This window comes from Rhopalosiphum padi, chromosome 4, assembly GCF_020882245.1.
Source record: "Rhopalosiphum padi isolate XX-2018 chromosome 4, ASM2088224v1, whole genome shotgun sequence".
Lineage (NCBI taxonomy): Eukaryota > Metazoa > Arthropoda > Insecta > Hemiptera > Aphididae > Rhopalosiphum > Rhopalosiphum padi.
Window position 1 is genome coordinate 47,020,720 of NC_083600.1, and position 27,835 is coordinate 47,048,554.

At 26.4% G+C, this 27,835-nt stretch overlaps 1 protein-coding gene across 1 annotated transcript; it reads left to right on the top strand.

Annotated features, from left to right (window-relative positions):
- Positions 1–3,885: 3,885 nt before the first annotated feature.
- LOC132930015 (uncharacterized) lies at positions 3,886–6,696 on the top strand. The gene is made up of 2 exons (XM_060995675.1): positions 3,886–5,167; positions 5,399–6,696. Exons 1-2 carry the CDS (start codon positions 3,886–3,888, stop codon positions 6,694–6,696), a joined length of 2,580 nt encoding a protein of 859 aa, XP_060851658.1.
- The last annotated feature ends 21,139 nt before the right edge of the window (positions 6,697–27,835 follow it).

Genomic DNA, 27,835 nt, shown 5'->3' on the forward strand with positions numbered 1-27,835 from the left:
AATGAGATACCATGCTTATTATTAATTATTATAATTAGTTAGGATTTTTAATACATTATATTATTACGATAATTTGTATAAGAATATAATACATTTTATTATACAAATGGACATATGAGAGACACCATGCTAATAAAAAAAAATTTAGTTAAGATAATAACAATATAATACATTTTTAACCATACCAGTAAAGTTAACTGAGAGTCCGAAGTCTCTAAAAATAGGAAGGAAAACGTATTATTTTAAACACATTTTTATAAACATATATTTATATAACTCATTCAAACAATGTATTAAATAAATTAGTGTCCCGTGTAAATTTCGATATGTGTAAATTCGCCCAAACTATATGTTATTTTGGGTCATTCGTCCATATGAAAACCACCCGAGAAAGATCCCTTTAATATAATTTTAGGTGGTAGGGGGGGAATTGTTACGATGTTAGTTATCCAGAAAAAGATTTCCATTTTTTATTAATAGATTTTCTGTTGCTGGTTAGAACACGATGTACATATGAGGTTTTTATCAATAATTAGACATGTTTGGCTTATTTTATATCTTAAATATAATGATATTCAAAATAATACTTGTAATGTGCACTGAAAGAATTTTATTATTAATAACACGTTAATAAAAATAGTACATACTAAACGAAAATTTACTTATTTAATATACATGGAGTTACACCTTTAAATGCTTGACAATAACTTTTGATTTTAATACCGTACATTTGCGGAATTATAAAATGCATTAACATACAAAATGACTTCCTGTCAAAATACGAAACAATCTAAAGTAGCTATGGGTCACCAATTGGCGGACCTTGGACACTTATATTATCACGAACCCTTATCCGTGGAGTATGTTTTAAAATTATAGATTCTAAAGAAATCTATATTTTTAATATATGTTTTAATTTTTATATTATTAATTTTTTTTATCTTTTTACCTTTGAATTTTTTAAAATACATAAAAAATAATTAAATTTATTATGTACCTATGTATATGACATTAGTATAAATCAATTTAATTATAATTTCACTTTTTTTTTTTCCTTATTTATTCCTCTAAATACCTTTCAAATAAAGGACGATATTTCAGCGACTTAGGGTGTCCAGTATTTAGAGGTTTCATTGTATTATTATCAGATTTATTATTTAGGCCCTTTTAATTATTTTTAGGCCCATTATAATTTAAATACCTACAACATTTCTAAACTTTATTCAGACAAGTCTATAATTGATTTAGATCACCATGGAGTTAAAATTAACTGGGATATAATTAGCAGTGGATATTGAACATATTGAATAATAACAAAAACGTAAAAATAAATACTAAGTACAATTTCAATGAGTGGTGTACTTTTTATGTACTATTATGCTGATTTTTTTTTAAATATAATTTTCTCTCGTTAATTTAAAAGAACCTAACCGATTTCAAATTTTTTTTCTATATGACAAATAAACAATTAATTTTTCTAAATTGTTAGGTTCGTGTAAATAATGTACTAAGAAACTTAAATAGTTTATATTATGGTTTTCTGCTAGGTACAGTTTTGGGACTTTTATTGTTTATTTATTGTATACATAAATTTTAGATATTTGGGACTTGAATGTTCTATTTTCTGTATTGCCAATGACACTACGATTCTAATTCAGTTTAATTAAATTTAATTTAATGCGTAAAGCAACAAAATTTCTTTCATTTATTAATGTATAGTTTAATGTAAACTCTCTGGAAATACATTTTAATTAAACAATATGTAATATCTTTTTTTCCATACAAAAAGTTAACAGTCTTGATATTAATGAACCCGTTAAAACATATGATGACACATATCAAAGATATACATCTGGTAGGTACTCATAATTGTAATATTGTAATTATGTAGAAATATAAGAGCCAACAGGTGCTGAATCAGTGATGTATTTGGGTATCACCATCGATTAGTTTTTAAAATAGAATTTTTTTATAGATTCGTTGATTAAAAATTAAGGAATAAGTTTGGTAGAAATAAAATATTAAACATTATACTTTATCGTCAAAGAATATGAAAACGGTTTTCTGTGCTATTTTACAGGCACTATACGGAATGTGTGTATGGAATGATACCTTCGATAAATATATAGATCAGAACTATAATAAACTCATCACCCAAAATTGTACAATGATATATTAAAATGCAACGTGTTTGGTAAATGTTTATTTAACCTACGACGTAATAATAGTTATAAATTAAATGATTGCCTAATAGCAATATTAAAAAAACCTTATATTAAATATTATACATATATACTGATTTAAATTTACAAGATAATTAAATATAAATTAATTAAAATATAACATTTCCAATGATCTTTTTGACAAATATTATATAGAGTGATACTTATTTTTCCTATTTTAAAATTCGGAATGGATCAATAAATGTTTTGGTTTTAAGATGATGTGTGTATGTGTGTATTTTTATTATGTGTTTGTACTACATCGTTAAAAGTCCTGGACTAAGTATAGTTTGGTTGGTTTTACGTCAAAATCAACTATTAATACAATTATTAAAATAATCTATTATGAACAAAACCATTTATCAATTTTCTCTATAAGTGGATTGCACTCGAGATATTACAGTAACTTATCAATGGAGTATTTATGTTCGTTATGTATACTAACTACTAAGGGTAGGTTAAAAAATGATTATATTAATCATTGGTGACAAGGTAACGAGGAGCCGTAGATCAGCCAAACAAAGAGAAGCAACGATAGGCCGTAAAGTGGAAAAGGCCGCTGCCCGCTGGACAACTGAATTATTGAACTGATTAAGGCGGACGAGCGTTATTGGTGACAATATACTAGCAGGTGGAGGGGACGATACGGCCGGTTCACAAACGTATATCGGCTGGACTTTGGTATCGGTGCACGAACAATATTATAATAACTGATCAATGAAGTATTTATGTCCGTTATGTATACAAAGGAAATGCTAAAAAAAGATTATTAACCATGCTTTTCAAAGTAAAATTCCTCAATATTTTAGTTTCTTATGGTAAATTTATTATTTTTATTAATATTTTCATTATTTTAATGTAGGTGAACATAAAAATGTATAACTGAGTTATGTGTATTGCATTAATTGTAGGCTGCTATATCTTTGTAATTTATTTTTAGTCATAATCTACTATATATCAATCGCTAAAATCGGATTTATGATATATTTTTAAGGTAATTAAATAATTATAATACCCAAATGTGTAATTACAGACAATCAATTTATTTTTACTTTTTAACTATACTAAGATTGTACTTAGTGAATCTTTTTTTTTTTTTATTGAACAATTTGAATTGAATGCTTTTTATAACATGAAACAAGTAAAGTTTTTATAACAAAAAAAATATTTTAATATTTTATATATAATCTATATATATTTTTTTTAAATTTTCCAAAAATTTTTTTTGTTATTTTCCCTTAAAACTGTATGATATACTTTACTTTTATATTATTTTATTTTATTATTTGCTATGTATGGCTGTGGGACGCTATTTTAGTATTTGGTAATCGTCGCGGGCTTATCGCACCGACGACCGAGCGATCCCACATCCACTTTTATATATATATATTATATTGTATGTACGGCGTGTGTGCGCGGGGTGACCCGACGTAATATTCTATAAATATTATTTGTCAATTATTATTTTATAATATCTTTTACTGTCGTAGTGTCGTAGTCAGTTAGTTCTCCGCCGCACTGCTAACATGTCTTGTTAAAGTAGAATAAAGAGACGCACATTGATGTGTTACTGCATTTCGTATGAACCTTCTTTTTTTTTATTTACTCCATCGGCCTTCCAAGAGTTTTGACTCTTACAGTTTTCAGAAGTGGGATTCACGAAATGCCAATGTTAACACGGAATGCGAGTAAACATTGTGCGACTACCACAGAATGTAATGATTTGAATGTTAATGAATTGGAGGAATCGAACGAAATGAATGTACCGGAAGTAAATTTATTGGAAGAAAATAATAAATCGAATGAAACTGACAATATGAATGAAGAGAATGGATGTACGTCAAACCCTCCCACGTGTTCAGTAGATACGAACACTTTAATCGATACACTCGTAAAACAAAACAGTATGCTTATGGAACTATTGAAAGGACAACAAAACAGTAATAAACCATCGAACGACATAACTATCGCACCAGATCTGAACAAGTCGATACCGGTATTCAATGGATTGTGTACGGGTTCACAAGCTCTCGATTGGTTACGGACGGTAAACAGTGTTGCAAATTTGCACCGTTGGCCAGATAATTTCAAACTTCAATCTGTGCGGGCCAATTTAGAAGGCGCGGCTCGACACTGGTTTGCATCTCGAGAAATAGAACATTGGTCAGATTTTGAGAGACAATTTCATAAAACTTTTATTGGTGTGGTTATGATTGGCGACCGTTGGAAGGAAATGTCGCGGCGCGTTCAGTTACGAAACGAAAATATACGTGAGTACTACCACGAAAAAGTATTTTTATGTCGTCAAGTCGGTATGTCGTTTTATGAAAGTAAAATTCAGATACTGGAAGGGTTATATTCGAAAGACTTAAGTGTGTATTTGCTCGGACGTAATCATGTGGATGAAGATGATTTATTAAGCGATATAGTCGAGTACGAACGGCTCGATATATCCCGTTCTACACGTGTTCGGCAAATACCAAGCGTTAAAGAAAGTGTGTCACAAAAATCGACTACACTGCATGGTCCAAACAATGTCGTGTCTATTAAACAAGAAGATACGAAAATGACCGTAGAACGAAAGGACGAATCGTCGCGTTTATGTTATAATTGCGGCTCAAAATTGCATTTATCACCGCAGTGCCCAAAACCTAGACGCGAAAAGGGAGCATGTTACGAATGCGGGTCGACGACGCATCAACGAGGTTCGTGCCCAGCACTCAAGCGTAGGAATGACGAGGGGAAGAAAGAAAAATCGGCCAGTTTGATGAGTATCGACGTCGCACGAGACCACCAGGATCCGCTCGACGAGTATTCAGCACCGTACGAGGTACAATGCCAATTCAACGTTCCGGTGGAGGAGTCCGAGTTTTGCTGCATTTCCGTCAATGCTGTAGTCGACACGGGAAGCCCGATCAGTTTGATCAAGAGTGAGTTGGTTCCAAGTAAATTATATACTACGCAAATGGTGAGTAAAAATAACTTTTATGGTATTAACGGCGCGAAGTTAAATGTATGCGGTATATTTGATACGAATGTAATAATTAATAATGATGTTGAAATGTATTTAAAATTTTATGTAGTGTCTAATTGTACTATGAATGCGAATGCTATTCTGGGAAGGGACTTTTTAAATAAACCGGGATACAAAATTGAATTTAAAAATAATATTGTAGACATAGCACAATTAAATACGGGAAATTCGGACGCAACCGATATTAATTTTAAAGAAATATTGTGTATTGATTACGACGATTGTGCGATTAAAAATAATGATAATAAATTGAACGTAAACCCAGTATTAAGTTTAGAATTGAGGAACGCATTTAATGAGTTATATAGTGTTGATTATATTTCGAATAAGAACACACGGGACGAGGACAATAATTTAGACTTTGATATGAAAATAATTCTTAAGCATGAGCAGCCTATTTCATTTCGTCCCCGACGTCTTTCGTATAGCGAACAACGTGATCTACGTGTTATCATTGACGAATTATTGGCCGAAGGTATTATAAGAGAGAGCAACAGTCCGTATAGCAGTCCTATTGTGTTAGTTCGGAAAAAATCTGGAGATTATCGATTATGTGTAGATTATAGGGAGTTAAACAAAATCACGATTAAAGACAATTTCCCGACTCCGCTGATTGACGATCAGTTGGACAGACTAAAAAATAAAAAAATATTCACGTCTATTGATTTAAAAAACGGTTTCCACCATGTCCGTATGAATGAAAAGTCCGTACAGTATACGTCTTTTGTTACACCTTTAGGACAGTACGAGTATTTAAGGATGCCATTTGGCTTAACAAATTCCCCACGAGTGTTTAATCGATTTATTCAATTCATTTTCCGTGAATTAATTGGCCGGGGGGAACTAATGGTATATCTAGACGATTTATTAATAGCGTCAGGTACACCTAGGGCAAACGGACAGGTCGAAATCGTAAACAAGTCTATTGTGCCTATGCTCGCTAAACTAGCGGATGCCGTAAATAAATGGGATCGAGTGTTATATAAGGCTGAATTTGCTATTAATAATACAATACACAGGTCCACGGGGAAAAGTCCAAGCGTGTTATTATTCGGAATTAATCAAGTAGGTGAAGTCAACGACGAGGTACGTAGAACATTGGAAGACGCGGTAACTGAGAACACGGTTGATTTTGAGAGCATGAGATTAGAGGCCGCAAATCGTATTATTAAGACCCAGGAAGCGAATAAAATACAATATGATGCGAAACATAAGGAAGCGACTAGGTATAAAGAAAACGACTACGTAATGATCACTAATACGGACGTGACAGTGGGGCGTAATAAAAAATTGATTCCAAAGTTTCGAGGGCCGTATGTCATAAAGAAAGTTCTAGATCGAGATAGATACGTGGTGAGCGACATTGAAGGGTATCAGGTCACACAACGTCCATATGAAGGTATCGTAGGACCGGATCGTATGAAAAAGTGGGTTAAATAAATTCAATTAATTATTTGTATTATGTTTTCTTTTTTTTTAGTATTATAATACTATATTTTATGTGTATTATACATTAATATTGTTTTGGTTGTATCATTTTTTTTAATTATTATGTAAACATGTTCGAGACGAACAAGTGTCAGAATTGGCCGAACTGTATGATATACTTTACTTTTATATTATTTTATTTTATTATTTGCTATGTATGGCTGTGGGACGCTATTTTAGTATTTGGTAATCGTCGCGGGCTTATCGCACCGACGACCGAGCGATCCCACATCCACTTTTATATATATATATTATATTGTATGTACGGCGTGTGTGCGCGGGGTGACCCGACGTAATATTCTATAAATATTATTTGTCAATTATTATTTTATAATATCTTTTACTGTCGTAGTGTCGTAGTCAGTTAGTTCTCCGCCGCACTGCTAACATGTCTTGTTAAAGTAGAATAAAGAGACGCACATTGATGTGTTACTGTATTTCGTATGAACCTTCTTTTTTTTTATTTACTCCATCGGCCTTCCAAGAGTTTTGACTCTTACAAAACTATTTAGCATCCTATGCCTTTTTTACTAGATTGTGTATGGTTTAGTTACTTGCTTAGTTTTAAGTCCATAATATACATATCTAAACTTAAATATACAGAATGACACACTCATCAGTACAAACATATTTTTATGTGTATTATTAAGTTATTTACAAATAACGACAAAAAAACTAAATTTTATTTTGAAAAAATAGATTTTGTTGAAAAATTCTATTCCATTTAATTATATAAAATAGAAATATAACATAAATCTAAATATACAAAAATATATATTTTTTTTTTTATTGCATTATATTTACAAAAATGATTCTTAATTAGGTAATGTATTTTTCTTTGATTGTAAACATGTAATATTTAAAGTTCTTATACTGGATAATAAGGATAAAGGTACTCAATAGAACATAAATTTAATTTAATTATTTAAAAAAAAAAAGTAAAATCTGGACTACATATTTCATTAAATAAAACTTTTTCTTGAAAAGAAAGTTTCATTGACACCCGAAATAGTCATCATCACATCATTGCTGTACAGGAAACATCGCCGTAACAACCGTTTCAAATTTTTGTTTATAATATCTTTGTCGAGTAGCATGATTTATTGAATTGTAAAAAATACAATATCTGTTCACTAGGCCTTCTATGTATTGTACTGCTAAAAAATTTATTTGGAATAGATTAGCTGAAAATTTATCGACATAATATCTTAAGAATCGTTTATATACAAATAATATGAACGTAAGGCTTTATCTCAAACTTTGTATTATTGTATTCAATACTTCGTCCGAGCAATAATTCTGGGATCACAGGTAAAGTCAATCACTACATTATTCCGTGGCCAATACTGATTCAAATTATTTGTATATATTTGATTATTACTTGAAAAATATAAATACAAATTATAACAGAACCCAGTTATAATGTTGCAATAAATCATATCATCACAATATGTACAGTGGATTCCGCTTAATGTGGGCACGTTGGGACCAACTCTGTTTTCCCACATTAAGCGGTTGCTCATAAAAACCGAAATTTTTTTAAAAAAATATTTAATAAAATATTCAAGTGAAACTACCCCTAAAAGTTGATCGGGGGTTATTTTGGGCTCAAAATTAGTTTATGGTATATTTCAATAAGTATTATACTTAAAAATCTATACTTATTTTTAAAATATTCCGGACAAAAAGTACTACAAGATAGTATTTTTGTTTACCTAAGATTTTTCATCCGAAGTTCACAATTCTACCGCAAGGTAGATGTACCTTACATCAAAACTATTCGCCTTTTTGTGTCGAAACTGGCAGTGTATGTAGTAACGTTGTAACTTTGTTTTCAACAATAGAAACTACGAAAAACTAATTTGTGCCGTTTTTCTACAATATACAGAAAAGGGTTTTTACGGTTTAAATGGTAATGCTTTTTATTACTTTCGATAAACACAATCTCATAGATAGGTATGACGAAACCCGATAAAATTAGTCGTTTTTAAATACATATGTGTATATTCTAACACTATGATAAAATAAAAATTGCCTATATAAACTGAATCGAGTGTCCATATTTTTAACTTTGTTAATATACATTTATATTGGGACCAGACCATTTTGCACATATTAAGCGGATGCCCATATTAACCTGTGGGCACCGGTTATCCACTATACTACATTTAGCCATAGGTAATATTTTGGTTGTAACAGTTTATAATGCTACACAATTATACATACATGGTTCAATTTTTATAGAATTGATATTAGCTTTGTAATCCTCTGCCATAGCTGTTAAAAATAAAAAAAGTTATGATAATTATCTAATTATTTAATGGTTTAAATATTGTATATAAGTATATAACTAAACAAATATCTGGAAAATTGATATACGGGATAATAGCAACAAATAAATATCTAGACATAAAAAGGAGGTGATATAATTGAAGTTTGTCCATATAAAAATAACAACATAATCACATATTTTACAATTATACCAATACCACTATTCAAAACTATATAGTTGATTGCATTTTTAGACTTTATTATTATAAATTTAAACAATTACACCGTAATACGCATATTTAATTGATAAATCATACATTTTAATCCATATTATTTATATGATCTCTTAGAAATAAAAAACCTAAACTTCCATATAAATCTTGCCTATGTATTTACCTGCAGTCAATGACAATATAAGGATTCCTATACATAGCATAGTTTTCCTAATATTATAACTAGGGCTCGGATTTCAATGCATTTGCATCTTTTTTTTGGGATATCTTACGCGATGCTTTCTAAGCTACAAATATGTTTCAAGTACTTCGCAATCTAACCACAATAATTTTTTGGGGCAGTTTTTTGCTTTTTTTGAATTATTAGTGGATTTCATCATTTTTGGGGTATTTTTTGACGGTTTTAATGCATTTTTTAATTTTTTAGGACATTTTTGACCTATTTGTCGTATTATGACTAAAAAATTGACCTCATTGAAATATAAGTACTACAGAGTAGTATAGTACTACGTAATAAAAATTATTTTCATTTTGAACTATTTTAACTAATTTAACATCAGGTTTTCCGGTTTTTACAATCTTTATGTCACACCATCCAATTAGCCGATATTATTGCACACAACTAAACTTTTATCGGATTATTTTCTTATCGAGTGATAATATTATATCGGTGGTGCGCGTGGCCGATTGTCGGACGCTTTCAGTCGTGTTACATATTACGTCGAAGGTACTTACTGCAGGTGTATTTTACATGTTACATATTATTTTATGTATATTATTTAATTCGCATTTTATATTTGTATAAACGAAAATTAAAATGCCTAAAGTAAAGATGCCATATTCGGACCGACTTCGTGGATACGTAAGAGAATATGGTAGTGATGTGTTTTCTACAGATGGTCAAATTTTACTTTGTAAAATATGTGAGGTGAAAGTTGCCGCTGGAAAAAAGTTTACAATTACTCAACATGTATCACGAGATAAGCACAAACAAGGATTACAACGACAAATTTCAGGTACACAAATTCAAAATTTATTAACATTATAAAAATCACCATTCTTTGAAGACTTAACTAATGCATTTCTATCTGCGAATATACCACTGTATAAATTGAATCAACCAACTTTTCGTGAATTTTTAGAAAAATATACAAATAAAAAAATACCAGACGAATCTACTTTAAGAAAAAATTACGTTTGTCAAATGTATGAAAACACACTTATAAAAATTAGACAGTATATACAAAATAAAAATATTTGGATCTCTATAGACGAAACGACTGATGTAGAAGGGCGTTACGTAGCAAACGTTATAGTTGGAACTTTAGAAGTAGATACGCCCGGAAAAGTATTTTTACTATATAGCGATGTTTTAGAAAAAGCGAACCATAGTATAATCGCAAAATTATTTGATAGAACGCTTTAACATTTACGCTTTAATTTTGTGGCCAACAGGAGTAAAACATGACAAGGTATTACATTTTTTGAGTGACGCGACTCCATATATGGTCAAGGCTGGACAATCTTTAAGTTCCTTGTATTCCAAAATGATCCATGTTACTTGTTTGGCATATGGTTTACATTGAGTATCGAAAGAAATACGGGGTCAATTTCAGAAGTGGATCAGTTTATTTAAAATGCAAAGAAAATTTTCTTAAAAGCGCCATCCAGAATGGATACATTTAAAACTATGGCTCCTGGTATTCCTTTGCCCCCTCAACCTATAGTTACGCGATGGAGTACATGGTTAACTGCAGCATTATATTATTGTGAGCACTTTCCGATTATTGAAGCCATTATAAACCAATTTGATAAAGGAGATGCAATTTCAATTGCGAAATGTCAACAATTACTTAGCGGAGATATAAATTTAAAGAATAAATTAATATACATTAAATCAAACTTTAGTAACCTTCCAGTTGCGATAACTAAGCTAGAAACATCAGGATTTTAAGAGAGTCTATAAATATTGTAGCTACGATTAAAAATATTATAAGAAAATCACCAGGTCAAATTGGAATAAACGTAAATTTAAAATTTGACAGCATTTTAAAGAAAAAAAAAAATTAATAATAAATTTTTATTATTATAAAAATAATCAAATAGAAAAAATATGTCAAATATTAGAAGGAGAAGAAGATATTAATCCAGAAAATATTATTCCAGAAGACTTAACACCTAACGATCTGAAATTTTTCAAGTTTGCTCCCATCAACTCAGTTGATGTAGAGAGGTCATTTTCAATATATAAAAACTTATAGGGCAGACAACCGTCAATCATTAAAATTCCAAAACATTAAAGAAATTCTTATTGTACAATGCAATGCAAATATAATTTAATTTTTAATTTTAATTTTTTTTTGTACATTGTCATTTTTTGATATTTTTAGGGCATTTTTTAGAGTTTTTAGGTCATAAATGCATTTTTGAAAGGGCATTTTAATCCGAGCCCTAATTATAACTCTTATTGAGATTAGCATTTTTCAATGTATTCCTATAAATATCATTAAAAATGATTCCTACAGCCAAAATTAATAAGCTTATTAAAATGAATTTAAAAAAAATAGATGCAATCTATCTCTATGAGCAAATATTTGACAATCATTATTTTAAAAACACTTTTGCAGTTGAAAAATCATAAAATGTGAAATCTTTATATCCGGGGCTTGATTGTGAATAGAATACGAAGTTTCTCAGAAATAATTTGAATAATTATCTTGATAATATTTTTTATAATAAATATGAGTATAATAAAAACATTTATACATAACACAACAAATGATGATATAATTACGAATAAAAATTTAACCAACCTACCATAAAACTCATAGTATAATAAATTTACGAATAGTAATATTAAAAACAATATACTTAGTAATAGGCTGAAAGATCGCCAAAGATCACAAAAGATTTTTGTATGTCATTGATTTGATATTTAACGCTATACCATCATTGTGACTCACTCAAGTAAATATATTTTATAATTAAACAATTACAATTTAAACATGAGTGTTTGTGAGATGATTTATTTATACAAATCAAAATATTCTGCTATTTAATAGAATTTATTTTATATTTTACATACGTTTTAAATAGATGAAATAAATTCAAAATTCAAATGCATATTATTTTTTAGATATATCAAAGTACAAAACGCACTTTAATAGTTATAACTTATAAAATATATATTTTATACACACTTAAATTAAAAACGTACGTACCCCATGCTACTCCAACTAGAAAAGAAAAATTATAAACTGTCATTTTAATGTGATATTATAATATGTGTGTGATTCTAACATAAATCAAGTATAGAAAATAAACGAAATGTACACACACACACACTTTTAAAATGTTCTGTATAATACTAATTGTAAAGATTCAACATGTTTTGTTAATGTTAATTTATTTACCAAGTTAATGATAAAAATATTCGTTCATAATTATGTGTGTCAATTTCTTATTGACGGGTTTTATAGCCGTGGTTATCAAGAAAGTTATTATAAATCTAAAAAGGATACCAAGTAATCATTATAAAAGTTATATCACACATATTTCATAAATTTAGCTAGAAATATCCATATATGTTTTAAGTTTATAAATATATATTACACTTACTTGTAAACTCTAGGAATAAAATCAATAACATACTAATTAATATATTGTGTTAATATATTATGTATATATTAATATATTTATAATATATTCTATATTATATATTTAATAATATAGACAATTTACATATAATTATGTTCTACTAAGTATAGTAAATACTTAATATTGTTTTTGTAAAAATATATCAATTTGCTGATATTTACAAAGATTAATCAATAACGTTTATGAGACATTCTTAATTTTTAAACTCTGAGTTGGGTTATGAAAGTATTAGGTATTTACTCAATTACCTTCAGTTAAAAGTATAGTTTTCAACAAAAATGTAAAATATATTATATACAATATTAAAATGAAGAGTTAGATGGTTAAATGTTGACAATCCTCATCGTTTTTTTCAAGTAGTTCATGAGCAGCATAATTTATGTTAGATATTGAATCTTAAAATGCATAATAATTATAAGTAGAAAAAAAAGGAACTTTGAAATTTATGTAACATAGGAGATTTCGACAGTCTGCTTTACTCGAGAATAACGTATACTAAGAAAACCTAAATTTGTGTTTAAGTGATAAAGAAATTAACATTTTAACAAGATTTTTCTCTCTAGAGATGTAACGATATAGCAGTTAAATTGTTATCAACCATATTGAATGATGGATTATTATACGATGCCCCATCCCAAAATTTAAGATCAAAGTTGCAATCTATTTTTTAAATTATTTGTTAAAAAATAAAACTAAATACGCACGTTGTATTTCTGTAATAATATATAAAAAGTAATAAATAATTGTTACAAAATATTTATGATTTTTCTATTATAAGGTAAATTATTACTATTGTATTAATAATTATGTATAAAAATCGAGGTCATCAATATTAATACAATTCATGAACTATAAAAATTTCATAATATTCAGTAATTCCGTAGGAAAGTTACTTAAACTTCAAACTTTATAATATCTTCTTTTAAATTAAATACAGAATACACAAATATTAATTAGTAATTAAGAAGTTCTACGGTAGAAATATTTGGTTTTTAATAATTTTTTTTCAATCAGTGAGAACATTTTTAAACAGCATATATTTGTATGTTTCCAGAGAAGCGTGCAAATTTGGTAATGCAGCAATTCAAAATATTGAACCGTCAAATAAATATTAAAATATATTACATAATGAATATATAAAAATAATTTTTGGTAATCTCTGATTTATTTAACCATTTTAATATTATAATTTAGAACCAAACAGTTCTAATTAAGATCATAATTAAAAAATAACGGTATTTAGGTATAAACAGTGATTTGGTGAACTAATTAAATAATAAATATTGATTTGAAAAATAATTACTGGCTGCAGGTAGTCCTGAAAAAAAGTTATTATAAATTTTAATAATAAATTTATATTAAATATATAGAATGAATTAAGGTGTTTTATAAATTATCGTAATTTAAAAATATTTAGTATGAGATAATTTTTAAAATTTAGCGACTTATTAGTTTTAATTAATCGGTACAGTTTAATTTATAAATTATAGCTACATAATATTTTATCGGTATCAGTGCTGAATGATAAAAGAGTAAACCGATGATTCGGTGTACCGTAATGTATTTATCAGAATATTGAGAAAGAAGCATTTTTACTATTTCAATCAATGAAATAAAAACCACATAATATTTTCTCATATCAAATAAAACATTGTAGGCCATATGTCTTGCAAAATATCATAAATTTATACGAAAAAAAAAAATATAATAACACATACCTGGGGCAACTGCAGGCAATAATTTTTAAGTTAATTTTTAATATGTACAAAATATATACTTTATACAGAGTTGTTATTTTATTGAAAAATAAACATTTTATAAAATGTATTATAGTTTTTTAAAATATTTTTTTACATAATTTTCTTTTGAAATACATGATCTAAAAATTAAATTTTTGGAATTACAGCAGTCATATTTAATCTTATATTTTGGAGAGATACACTATTTGGAGTATTTCGATGCATCAAAATAGATAATCGAGCGAGTATTTGTTGAGTAGAGTGAAATGGTACAGGATACATTGTAAAATATTGTTCTATTACTCTGCAAACTTTAATTTGAAATACATAATGTACCGGAGCTCAAAACTTAATGCGTTTGCATATTTTATTGGGATATAGGTAGGAGAAATAGTATTCGATACTTATTTATTTTTCGATAAAAATATTTCAAATTTCAAATTTTTTATCGCATATTTTAGGTTTTATTTTCTTCGTATCATAATAAAATATGTATATGAAAATAGGTTTAATCTTTTTTATTACTGCATATTATATAATTTTTAAATTTAATTAATAAGATAAACGAAATCATAATATGATATAATTTATAATTTACTCGTCTGAAAATCGATTTTAAAGTATCAAAAGACAGTTGAAATAAAACTTATTAATAATATGTTGTTTTATTCTCTGGAAATTATGTAAAAAAATATTTTCTAAAACAATATTGTACATACGAAAAAAATTATAAAATACTAATAATATTTACTTACAACTCATTTTTGCTAAAAAAATATAATTTAAATATTGTTAATAATAATGAATGATATGTATAAGGATTTATGAATTAGCTAAATTTCAAAATATTCAGTTATTCCTTAGTAGAGATACATTCACTGCAGACTGAGTGGAGACAATAATATGTTTAAATTTTACTATGAGAGATGAATTTATTGATGTTACAACAATGTGTACGTTCTTTATTGATTATACTATTTTTTGTATCTATCAACTGTTACACAAAGAATTATTTTAATATTCAATAATTTGAAAATGTATAAAAGGTTCCATTTAATTTTTTCATACAGTTATTAAGACACAAATTCTAGCATAAATTAAAAAAATTGTTATGAATTTTATAACCTGCTGATTTTAATATTGTAGTTTAAAATATAACAGTTCTATTTATTTTAAATAATTGCATATTGGATAACAAAAAAAATCAGCTTTGTCGAAAATTGATATTGCGTAAATATTTTTATTTATCCACTTCATGTTTAATACAGTGAAACCTATATAAAGCGGACAATTGGTTTATATTGAAATATTAATTTATTATTTATTTTATAATATACAATATTTATGTAGTAAAAAGGTGAGTATAAAAATATTTTATGATTATGCACAATTAAAAAAATCAGTAATCTCTTTTTGTGTGCTCTTCATAATGAATTTGCAAATTGACTACCATTAAAAATGTGATCTCATCTTCTTACCTAACACATAACCGAACCAATTGTCATTTTTCAAATAGGAAAACCATTAAGATAAGATTATATATAAAAAAAAAGGTATAAAATAAAAATATAGTATTTTTATTACTTAAACATTTTCGATATGTACATGTAATATTGTGTTAATTGATGGGAGGTCATTTTTAATTTTAGTACCAATTTGTAGTGTCCACGTCTACTATTAGGAGTGTCCACTATTAAAAGGTTAAATTTTCTAATATAAACATACAGTTTTGCGGGGAATTTAAAAGTGTCCAGTATGAAGAAGGGTTCACTATTGAGAGGTTTCACTGTAATACAAAGTATTTAAAAAAATAAAACTTATTAAGAAATTTAAACAGATACGTCCGAATGGACCGACTGTATCGGTAATTAAAAAGGCGTACGTCTAGTTTTTATTTATTTTTTAAAATTAGGCGAAAGTAGCGTCGCTATCGCGTCGGCCGGGCTTATGCAAGTGAGCCGATGAGGGCGATAATTCTCGGGTGTGTCCGGATGAATTTGTCCGATCCAATTTACAAATGTGGGCTTTAAGAAAGGGACACAATTGAAAGGCATGGAGTTGATCACCGGCAGCGCGTAGCTTAAGCAAGCGGCTACTTGACCGGCGAACCGAACTCGGCAGACGGCGCAACATATATCGATTACTTAGACCGTTTTATATCGTAGGACGACTGTTCCGTTACAAAATATGTTGTTTTATTCATTAGAAACTATGTAATAAACAATTTCTACAACAAAATTATACATACAAATTAAATTTATTAAGAAAATACTAATAATATTTACGTACCTTTAATAATATTGCCTAATAAAAAGTAATTACAATTGCAAATGAGTTATCAATAATAAAATAACTATTAAGAATAATTAAGATTTATGAATTATCTAAAATTTTCAAATATTCAGTTATTTCTTAGTAGAGCTACATTCACTTCAAACTGAGTGGAGACAATATTCTTGTATAGCAATCCGAGCGATGAATATATTGATATAGGAACGATGTGTAAGTTTTTTATTTATTATATTGTTTTTTTGTAATTCTAATTAATAAATTAAATTAAATTAAAATAACACGTACCATTGAAATCTGCAGACAATAATTTTTGGTTAATTTTTAATATGTAAAAAATATATACTTTGTACTCAATAATTATTTTATTAAAAAACAATTATAATTTAAAATGTATTTAACTTTATAAACCTTTTTTTGTTTTGTTTAGGTACATCATTTTTTGTGAAAATAACATATTTAAGTTATATTTTTTAATAACGATATAATATTTTAATATTATATTCTGAAGCAGAATATTTTTCAGGGTATTTCGATAAATCGAAATTGATTACTGGACGTGTATTCGATGAGTAGAGTGAAGTAGTACATGATAACCTGTAAATTGTTGGTCTACTACTTAGCAGACATCATTTTAAAATGCATATTATTACCATCTGATAAGATGATCAAGATTAATGGTGTTGTAGGGTGCACAAAATGCGAACTTAAAAAATTACAATCAGTGAGAGCAAAAAGAATATGAATATTATACAAAATATATGACTTTTTAAATATCGTGAAGATAAACAAATACGCACGTACCTATAGCGTCCGAGAAGCCCAATTCGAAACAAATCGATATCGAGATTACAATGATAATAATTTCAACAAGACTACCTAATAGTTAAGTTCAAATTTTTAAATATTTAGTTATTTCTTAGTAGAGCTACATTCACTTCAAACTGAGTGGAGACAATATTCTTGTATAGCAATCCGAGCGATGAATATATTGACATAGGAACGATGTGTAAGTTTTTTATTTACTATATTCTATTTTTGAGTCTAAAATCACTTTTTATTATATTATATAAAAAATGTTATATTTATAAGTTTGTGACTAGTTTCTATTTGAAAATTGGGTCAGTAAAGTCGCTTGTCGGTACATTATAGTAAACAGTTATGGAAAGACTAAAAACGATTGACTTATTTTGTTGTAGTTTAATAACGAATAACCATACGTTTTACTAAATATTTATAATAGAATTTCCTATAAATGATAATATTTTCAATAAAAAAAATCTTTTAAAATATTAACATACAAATAAACTGTTATATATTGTTTTAAGTAATTATGATTTTAAATATTTCTGTTGAAAAATATTATTCTATTAGTCAAAAATTTAAAAACGTATCAAAAGTCCGTTTTAATTTTTTTATACTGCTATTAAGAAACAAGCTTGATCATAAATATAAAAAAAAAAATTATGAAGTTTATAACTTCCCGATATTAATATTGTAGTTTAAAATCGAATACTCCTTTTTAGATCAAATGATTTCATGTTGAATGACAAAAAAAATTAGCGTTGTTAAAAATTGACGTTGTGTAAATATTCTCATTTATCCATTGTTGTTTCATTAATTTTAACTACAAACTTTACTTGCTAGATAACTGCATGTAGTAAATAAAATAGGACAGAACAAATTATCCAAAGGTAAACAAATTACTACAAATTCATATCATTTTTTAAAAGTACACGATTACTTCTAATTAATAAATAAAATAAAATAAAAATAACACGTACCTCGGACATCTGCAGACAATAATTTTTGGTTAATTTTTAATATGTAAAAATATATACTTTGTACTGAATAATTATTTAATTAAAAAACAATCATTATTTAAAATGTATTAAACTTTATAAACCTTTTTTTTTTGTTTAGGTACATCATTTTTTGTGAAAATAACATATTTAAGTTATATTTTTTAAATAACAATGTAATATTTTAATATTATATTCTGAAGCAGAATATTTTTCAGTTTATTTCGATAAATCGAAATTGATTACTGGACTTGTATTCGATGAGTAGAGTGAAGTAGTACATGATAACTTGTAAAATGTTGGTCTACTACTTAGCAGACATCATTTTAAAATGCATATTATTACCATCTGATATGATGATCAAGATTGATGGTGTTGTATGGTTCACAACATGCGAACTTTAAAAATTACAATCAGTGAGAGCAAAAAGAATATGAATATTATACAAAATATACGACTTTTTAAATATCGTGAAGATAAACAAATATGCACGTGCCTATAGCGTCCGAGAAGAGCAATTCGAAACAAATCAATATCGAGATCACAATGATAATAATTTCAACAAGACTACCTAATAGTTAATTTAAAATTTTATAAATTGGTTTCTACGTTTAGCCTATACAAAAAAAACTGGATTTAAAAAAAAATCAAATTCACAATTTTTTTTTTAAAGCACACCCATTTTGTTAATGCACATTTGAAATTTTATAAAAAAAAAATAGAATAGTACTAATAATATTAAATTTACGTACCATTAAGCACATCTAAAAAAATTTAATAATAATCAATATATTAATTAGTTATAATAACCAATAACTTTTGAAATGTATTAAAAATTATGATTTATTATCGTTTCAAAATATTCTGTAATTTTATATGGCAAATCTGATCAAACTTCACACAATAATATTTTTTTTTAAATTAAAAAAAAAAAATGTCAGTTAAGAATCAATAAGTTCTACGGTGGAGTCATTTGCTTGTTAAATTATTATTTTTTGCTTGGTTAGAACTTTTTAAATGTATATTTCTAGAGAAATAAGATCTGGTATTTCAATAATTAATAATTTTATATTGAACTCTTTAAAAGGATTTCGTTATTTACATAATGAATATAAGGTATTTCTAATATATTTTACTATGTAGATAATACCTAAAGGAATTGACACTGTGGTTATTAGAACCAAAAAATTATAATTAGATCACAATAATATAATAGCTGAGTTAAATATCAATTAAAAAAATACACATGTACATACTTAGGTTATCTACAAAAATAACGTAATATAATTGTTAGCGATGATGTAATAAATGAAAAAAACAATAAACTTAAAATGTACATAATAGATAAGACAAGATGTTTTATAAATATATTATCTACCGAATTTTAATTGTGTATATGGTTTTAATAATTTTTTTTTACTCTTAATATATTAAAAAAGTTCAAAAGGTTATTGTCCAACTAAGAAATTCATGATTTTGATCTTTTATTATAAGTAAGTACCATATTCCTACTGGATGCAATTCATTTTACTACAGTTCTATTATGTATCAGTTTCCAATGTGGTAGTATTGCGTTACTGGCCATAAACTCTACTCCATATTTGTGTCTACCATTTTCCAATTCATTATAGAAATTCATGCGATTCTCAGATTACCGTATAGTTATCGTAGTACTACAACAGGGAATATGTACTTTCGTATTTAGTCTGTAACACTTTCATAGCACCCTATTTAAATAAATGTCTAGTATTACATATACAGTATTTAATAAATTAACAATATTGAACCAGAAAAATTACTAAATATTACATTAATAACTAAAAAAATATATTATATAACTCTTTGCTGACTTAAACACATTTTAATATATATATATATAACTTATTTGAATTAGCATTGTACTTTAGAACCAAACAGATTTAGATCCGGTGATTTATTGTTTTCTAAGATCATTTATCATTTTTTTCGAGAACTAGCGTTACGTAAATATCCCAATGTCTTCGTCGTTGTAAGGTTAAATTTCATCCCAAATTATTTCAACTAAAATCAATGTAATAAACTTCAGCAATTTTATAAAAAAAAAATCCCAGAATGTTGCAGTTAGAAGAATTTTTCTGTACCGAAAAATAAAATATAAAACACACATTTTTCAAAACGATTCACTTATATTCTAAATTTTTAGGCCTTGTTCAAGTGAAATATCTTTATTATATACGAAATAAAGAAATAATACTTACATCGCCTATCTGAGGACAATAATATTTAAGATAATTTTTAATGTGTACAAATATAATATTATATTCTACAGACAATGTAGTCCTGCCCAGTCATGTGACCCATAACTTATACATAAATAATCCTGTTGGAGGTAGATTATGTTGAGCCACTGATAACCAGTTTTGTTGACATAATGGATAGATTTATCTAGATTCTAGAATATTGAGACTTTTAGATAGATTCTTATTTATTTTTATTAAATCAATGATATCATTTTTAAAAATTTAAATTAAAATGTATTAATTAATAATTAATAATTTTGTGCATTTTATTTTAAATAAACAACTTTTATTATAATTATAATTTTAATGCTTTTCTATGATTTAATTCTTATAAATATATCTTCATTGTAAAAATCACGTAATGTTATTCATCAAGAGAAAAAAAAATGGAAAAACAATAAATAAATATTTACCAATTTCATCTAAAAAAATTAAGTATAAAGGTAATATCAAAGTATTAATAAAATTGTAATATTATATAAAACTAAATTTACAATAGTGTTCAAAATGAAGAACTAAATTCTAAACATTAAAAATAATACATACTAAACACCACTAAAAAAAAAAAAAATTATGGATATATTAAAATGATTTAAGCAAATCGAAATAGTGAAATTAATATTTTGAACTTTAAAATATAAAAATGGCTCAAGACCAGCATATCTGATTTTTTTTAAATTTATGTAGTTTACTCTTTTGATAAGTGATTATTATTTATAAAATTAAAAACGAGAAACGTATCAAATAAAAATATATACATAATATATTATTTATATATTGCGCAATGCAATGATTTAGAACAAAGAAATTACGCACAAAATATTTCAGCTAAATAAAATAAAAACATAATGTAGGTATGAGTAATTCATTTTTATGGTTAATAAAATTTATTGAAATAAACGTTATTAAACAATATTATTGAAATTTAACTTACATGGTAAATCTATTAAAACAAATTAAAATATTTTATTATCAATACCATAATAACATAATAAAAATATAATTTTTCATAATATACACTATAGTTATAAATTATAATAAATAAGTATAAAACTCTTTTATATTTACTTTGCCGTAGTGAACCACCTATAAAAACAAATATATAATTTCTTATTAATAGAAACATTCTATTACACCGGTATTTTTTTACGCATGATTATATTTTGTTTTTAAAACTAAATCATTGTACCAACATTCTAGCATGAAATCTTGTAATAGTTATTAGTTATTTAAGTATATTTTATCTTGTAGCTTTAAATCTTTTGTACCTATTTAAAAGTAGTAATCATAATGTGCGTCTACACGGAATTTCAATTCTCATTGAAGATCTATCTTGATCGATCAAATCATAATCGATGACTTACAAACATAGAGAGTCTATAAAACTATATATTATGTACTAAAGAACTTTTTAAAATAAATTTAAACTTATTAGACACGTCGATATAAAATGTATATGAAAAACAAATACTCACTAAATGCAGCATCTATAAAATTAAAGAGTCATGTATAACTTTTAAAATAATTATTACTAATAGTGAAAATAAATTAACGTTATACCGTTATGAGAGTATACAATTATAAAAAGTGTGTCGACATCAAAAATATAGACTCAAACCGAACTATATACAAAAATCCTATTTAACTTGTTGAATGAATAAAACTTAATTAAAAAAAGAGAAAAATCACAGATAATACATACTTATAATTCCTAAAAAGGTACAGATAAAAATGTTTATTTTCAATTCTGAATATATGTGTGCCCCTTCAATACTTTTTTTGTCCAATAATATATGTAAATATTTATTTGAACTCAAACGGCACATTTTGATCATATTATGTCGAAAAAAATTTTATATTCTCGAATCAAATATTTTAATTATTTTGGAATGTCAAAAGCTCATAAAAATAAATTATTTGGTTGATTTTTATATTATATATCTTGTAAAACTTGTAGTTATAAACAGAATTTTTCATCTAATTCTAAATAATAAATTATATTTTGTGTTATCCTGAAATTAAAAGTTTTTTTAAAGTTCTTAGTTTAAATGCAGAAAAAAAAAATTAAGACTAAAACAAGTTTATAATTTTTAATTCAGAAATTAATCACTCGTTTGAATCTTGTATTTAGTTTTTTAGGAGGTACAAACTAAATCCAATCTGCTATAAAAATACTCCCAAATTTATATCTTATATCCAAACACACATTCTTGTAAAATAGCAATAATGCAAATCCGATGAATTTTAATTTAATAAACAAGCATAAAATTTAGTGTATTGATTAAAAATGAAAAGACACTAGAAAAAAATGTAGAAAATATTTCTTTTGTTTATTATTTTTTACGTTAGAAATTTGTATGGAATTTAAATTATTCTGGAATTGATTAATTTTAAAGTTTCACACTTTCTGTTTATTTGACTTTAATTCAGTCCTTTTTATTTTATACTAGATTTTTTTTTCAAACTCGAATTAAACGCCTTCATTTCAAACCAATTTTCGGACATTGAAGAGTTCTATTCACATCTAATTACTATCACACATGTTTGTTACCAATATTCAATTAATAATATTGTTGTAAATATCAACAATTTTAAACTGTTTATGTAATGTAGATTATGATGTGGCTTTATATAAATTAAAAATCGAAAATAGTTTATGGTTAAAAACATTATTTTAATTAACTATGAAAAATTACACACATTATATTAATATTTAATTAAAAAGTATCATGAAATCTGAAACGGTTTAAAGACTACTGGTTCGTTATTTGTCACAGTTGATGAATTTAATATTGATTAGCTTAAATAGTAAAGTTACGATTAAAAACAGAAAACTCCAAAATATGTATAACATTTTATTTTTAAAAATTTTTGTCGATTTATATTTTCTAAAATTCGGTAATCTACTTCATCGATAAATTTTAAAACTTACAATCTTTTAACCGTTACAGAATTACAAAAATCCTATTTAACTTGTTGAATAAATAAAACTTAATTAAAAAAAGAGAAAAAATCACAGACAATACATACTTATAGTGTCTAAAAAAATACAGATAAAAATTATTATTTTCAACTCTGAAAATATGTGTGCCCCTTCTATACTTTTTTTGTCCAATTATATATGTAAATATTCATTTGAGTCGTGTGATCGGAAATTTCAAATAATTACCTTAAGGTCGGGTTGGTGTTTTTCGATGCAAGAGTGAGCGCAACGCCTACTTTTATGTCATAGAATTTCGGAAATAACGTCGGGCGTGAGCGCGGTCGAAAATACAATCGTAATACGAACACAGAAACGCTTGCTCACGGTGTCATTGTCGATTTACGTCACGCATACTTGACATTTTCGGGACGCAAAAACGCGATTTTATTTACACGCGGAGAGAGAGGCGTATACACAACAATACATACAAGTACAATATAAAATAATAAGTACAATTAATATAATATGAAAAAGGGTTCTAGGGTTTTTAAGCGCGGCAATTTCGGCGAAAGATATTTTCGGCGACGCTGATTGGGTGATAAAGTCAAAATACAATTGAAAATTAAATATTCAATTAAAATATTATAATGTTTAAGTTAATTATGAGCATTTTCAAATAACTATTTAATATTTTTCATACTCATAACTCACCTAAAAGTTAAAATATCGTAAAAAGAACCAACGAGAGAATACAGATAATATTACCTAAAAGTTTAATAATAGGTCAATTCACTCGACTATCAAAAATAAAAGCATGGTATTGAAGCTGGTGAACTAAAATTTACTATGTCATACATTTATTATATTACATTTATTTATTATTTATATTGTTAAAATGTTGACTCCTAATGTTAGTTATAATAAACAGTTGCCAGAGGAGTCAATAGCCGGTGGAATCGATATAATAACAAATACAGATAACATAATTAATCTAAAAATCACTATGATACAAGTTTTAATACTGATAAGTGTATAACAGTATGTAGTGTTGTGTCCTGCGACGTGCCTTAAAAATGGCATCGATTGAAACGAAACGTAATCGTCAAATTTTAAAAATCGATTGTTATATTATTGATAAATTTAGTGCAAATAGTAAATTGAAATTTTGGAAATGTCGAAGAAAAGATATTTGTCCAATGAGAGTGCACATTAGTATAAATAATTTATAGATTATCAAACTTCCTACCAGAGAGCACACGCACGATTCTGAAGCTGTAGAAATCGAAGCTGATATTGAAACGATGGAGACAACTTCTACTATCATAAATAAATGTGTTAATGGTTTAGTACAGACAACAGAAGTAAGTATTTAAAATGTATTTAAAAAAAATAATTGAACAGTTCTTATTAAATGGTAGTGGACAGGAACCAGATAGAGTACTAATATTTGGCCGACTTGGTAGACTAAAAATATTAAAATATTTCCGAATCTGGTATTGTGACAGTACGTTTAAAATTTATCCATTACTATTTTCTAAAGTTTATATTATTTTGGCGGAAGCATTAGGGTGTAAACTCGATAATGTATGCACTACTTCCAAGCAAAAAGGCTAATTTTAATGAAAAATTATTAAAAATGTTAAAAACGCTTGAAACGGATTTAAATACAACTTAGTCGCTTATGACTTCGAACTAGCTGCTTTTACATCTATAAAAATATACATGACCTGTACGATTTTCTACGGGAATGTGATATTTATACGCACGTGAATTGACAAATAAAGACCGTACTAATAACCAAGCTGAATCGGAGAAGCGGTGATTAAATCAGTTAATGACGAACAAACCTACAATTTGGGATTTCATTAATGCGTAAAATACAAGCGGGGACGGATACACAGTACAAACATTTGTTAACGACTAATATTCTACGGAAAAAGTTAAAACAATTTAGAGACACGGATAAAAGTATTCTTAAATTAGTCGATAGAAATTATAAAAAGGATACCGCCAGGTTCATTAGGGATAACATCTAATAATATAGCATTAAAATAAAATATTTACTAAAATTGTAACATTTTTTTTTTTTAACATACTTGGCTTTATTTATTTTACATAAACTGGTATTGTTTTTTTTTATGTATATTATTTTTTAGAATTTGCCACAGAATAACCATTAAGCGCATCTTATGAGAACACGAAAATTAGTAAATTGTTATGTCTATCAGTGTAGACAGAAAAATGTAAAATTAGAATATAATAAATATAATAAAATATAACATATAAGACATAACAACTTAATAAATAATTTTGATGTTATACATTAACTATAGAAATGTATAAATCCACCATTAGTGCTATTAAAATTTACATTTAATTATTTTCAAATAATTACCTTCATAATTCAAGGGTGGATTTTGTTCCACGTCACCTGTACATTTATAATATTACTGTAATATAAATCATTAGTAAATTTAAATTTATAATGCAGTGGTTTCCTAATATACTTCTAGAACAGAAACTTTTACATTTAGTACATTTTGATATACACTATCTATCTCTTTAATATCACTAAGGTACTTAAACATTATAAAAAAATAAAAAAAGGAATGTTATTCACCTTTTCTAAGTGCAATTTTAATTATATTTTCCCAAATATAAATATTAAATATGTATTATTTAATACAAAATACACATAATATTTACACATCTTTTTCATAGAATTCAATAATACATATGATTGTATTCACACGTTTTAGTTTATATCAATATTACAACCATATGGAAATTAAGAAAATATCCTGAAATAAATTTGTTATTTCTTTGGATCATTTAGATATGTTTACACGTCATTCATTTCTTAGAAAAGTCCAAACTCGTAGTTTACAGGCATAGATACGAACTCATAAAATTACTAAAACTTATGTCAATCCCCTAACTGATTAATTTTAAACGATCTTCTATGAAACTAAATTCATTTCACAAAAAATCAAAATTCACTATGTGGAAATGAAATTATAAGAGCGAATCACCATGACGGAATTGTTTGAGCTACATTTATAATCTCTAAAAAAGTGATCATTCTTTCTTTGCTTTCACTCCCTCTCTCTCTCTATACTCTATATATATATATATATTAAATTTGTATATAATTGTCTCAACAATGTTAAATTTCCTTCAAAAAATGATATGAATATAATAAATATTAGTACCCAATACATTATAAGTACTTACTATTAATTCCAGCAACATTTGCTATTAAATCTATTAATTTTTTAAATAATTTAAATTCAATATTTATAAAAAAAACTATACACGAGTATCATGGAAAATTGATTAATAAAACGTTTCAAAAATAATAAATTCACTAATCTTGTTTTAACGATAATTACGATAATAAATATAAAGTGCTGAGCTTACTTTTGATTCATTAATTATCTAGATTCAATTTCCTATCAGAAACTAAGCTTACAATTGAACATCAATCACATTTTCAACTTTTTATTTTTTAAAGAAACACATTAGTAAATACAGAAAACACATAGTTGTAAAATCAATACTTCTCTCTCTCCTTTCTGAATCTAATATACCATACATTATTTTGTCTGTTTTTAGGTTATGCATTTAACTAGTATATACTAAAATACACTTAATTTAAATTATATTTTTTTAGAAATATTTGATTTTTTCGGTATAAACAATAAATGTGTTAAAAAATTAATACGGACAGTAATCAATAAATTGCACACTTTATTCAACATATATTATTAATCTATAAAAATTTAAAAAAAAATTGTCCATTTTATGAATTCGACAAGTTAACTTCAAAATAGAAAATAACGTCAACGAACAACACGATAAATCCGAGAACTATGATTTTGTGAACGTTTCATTTAAG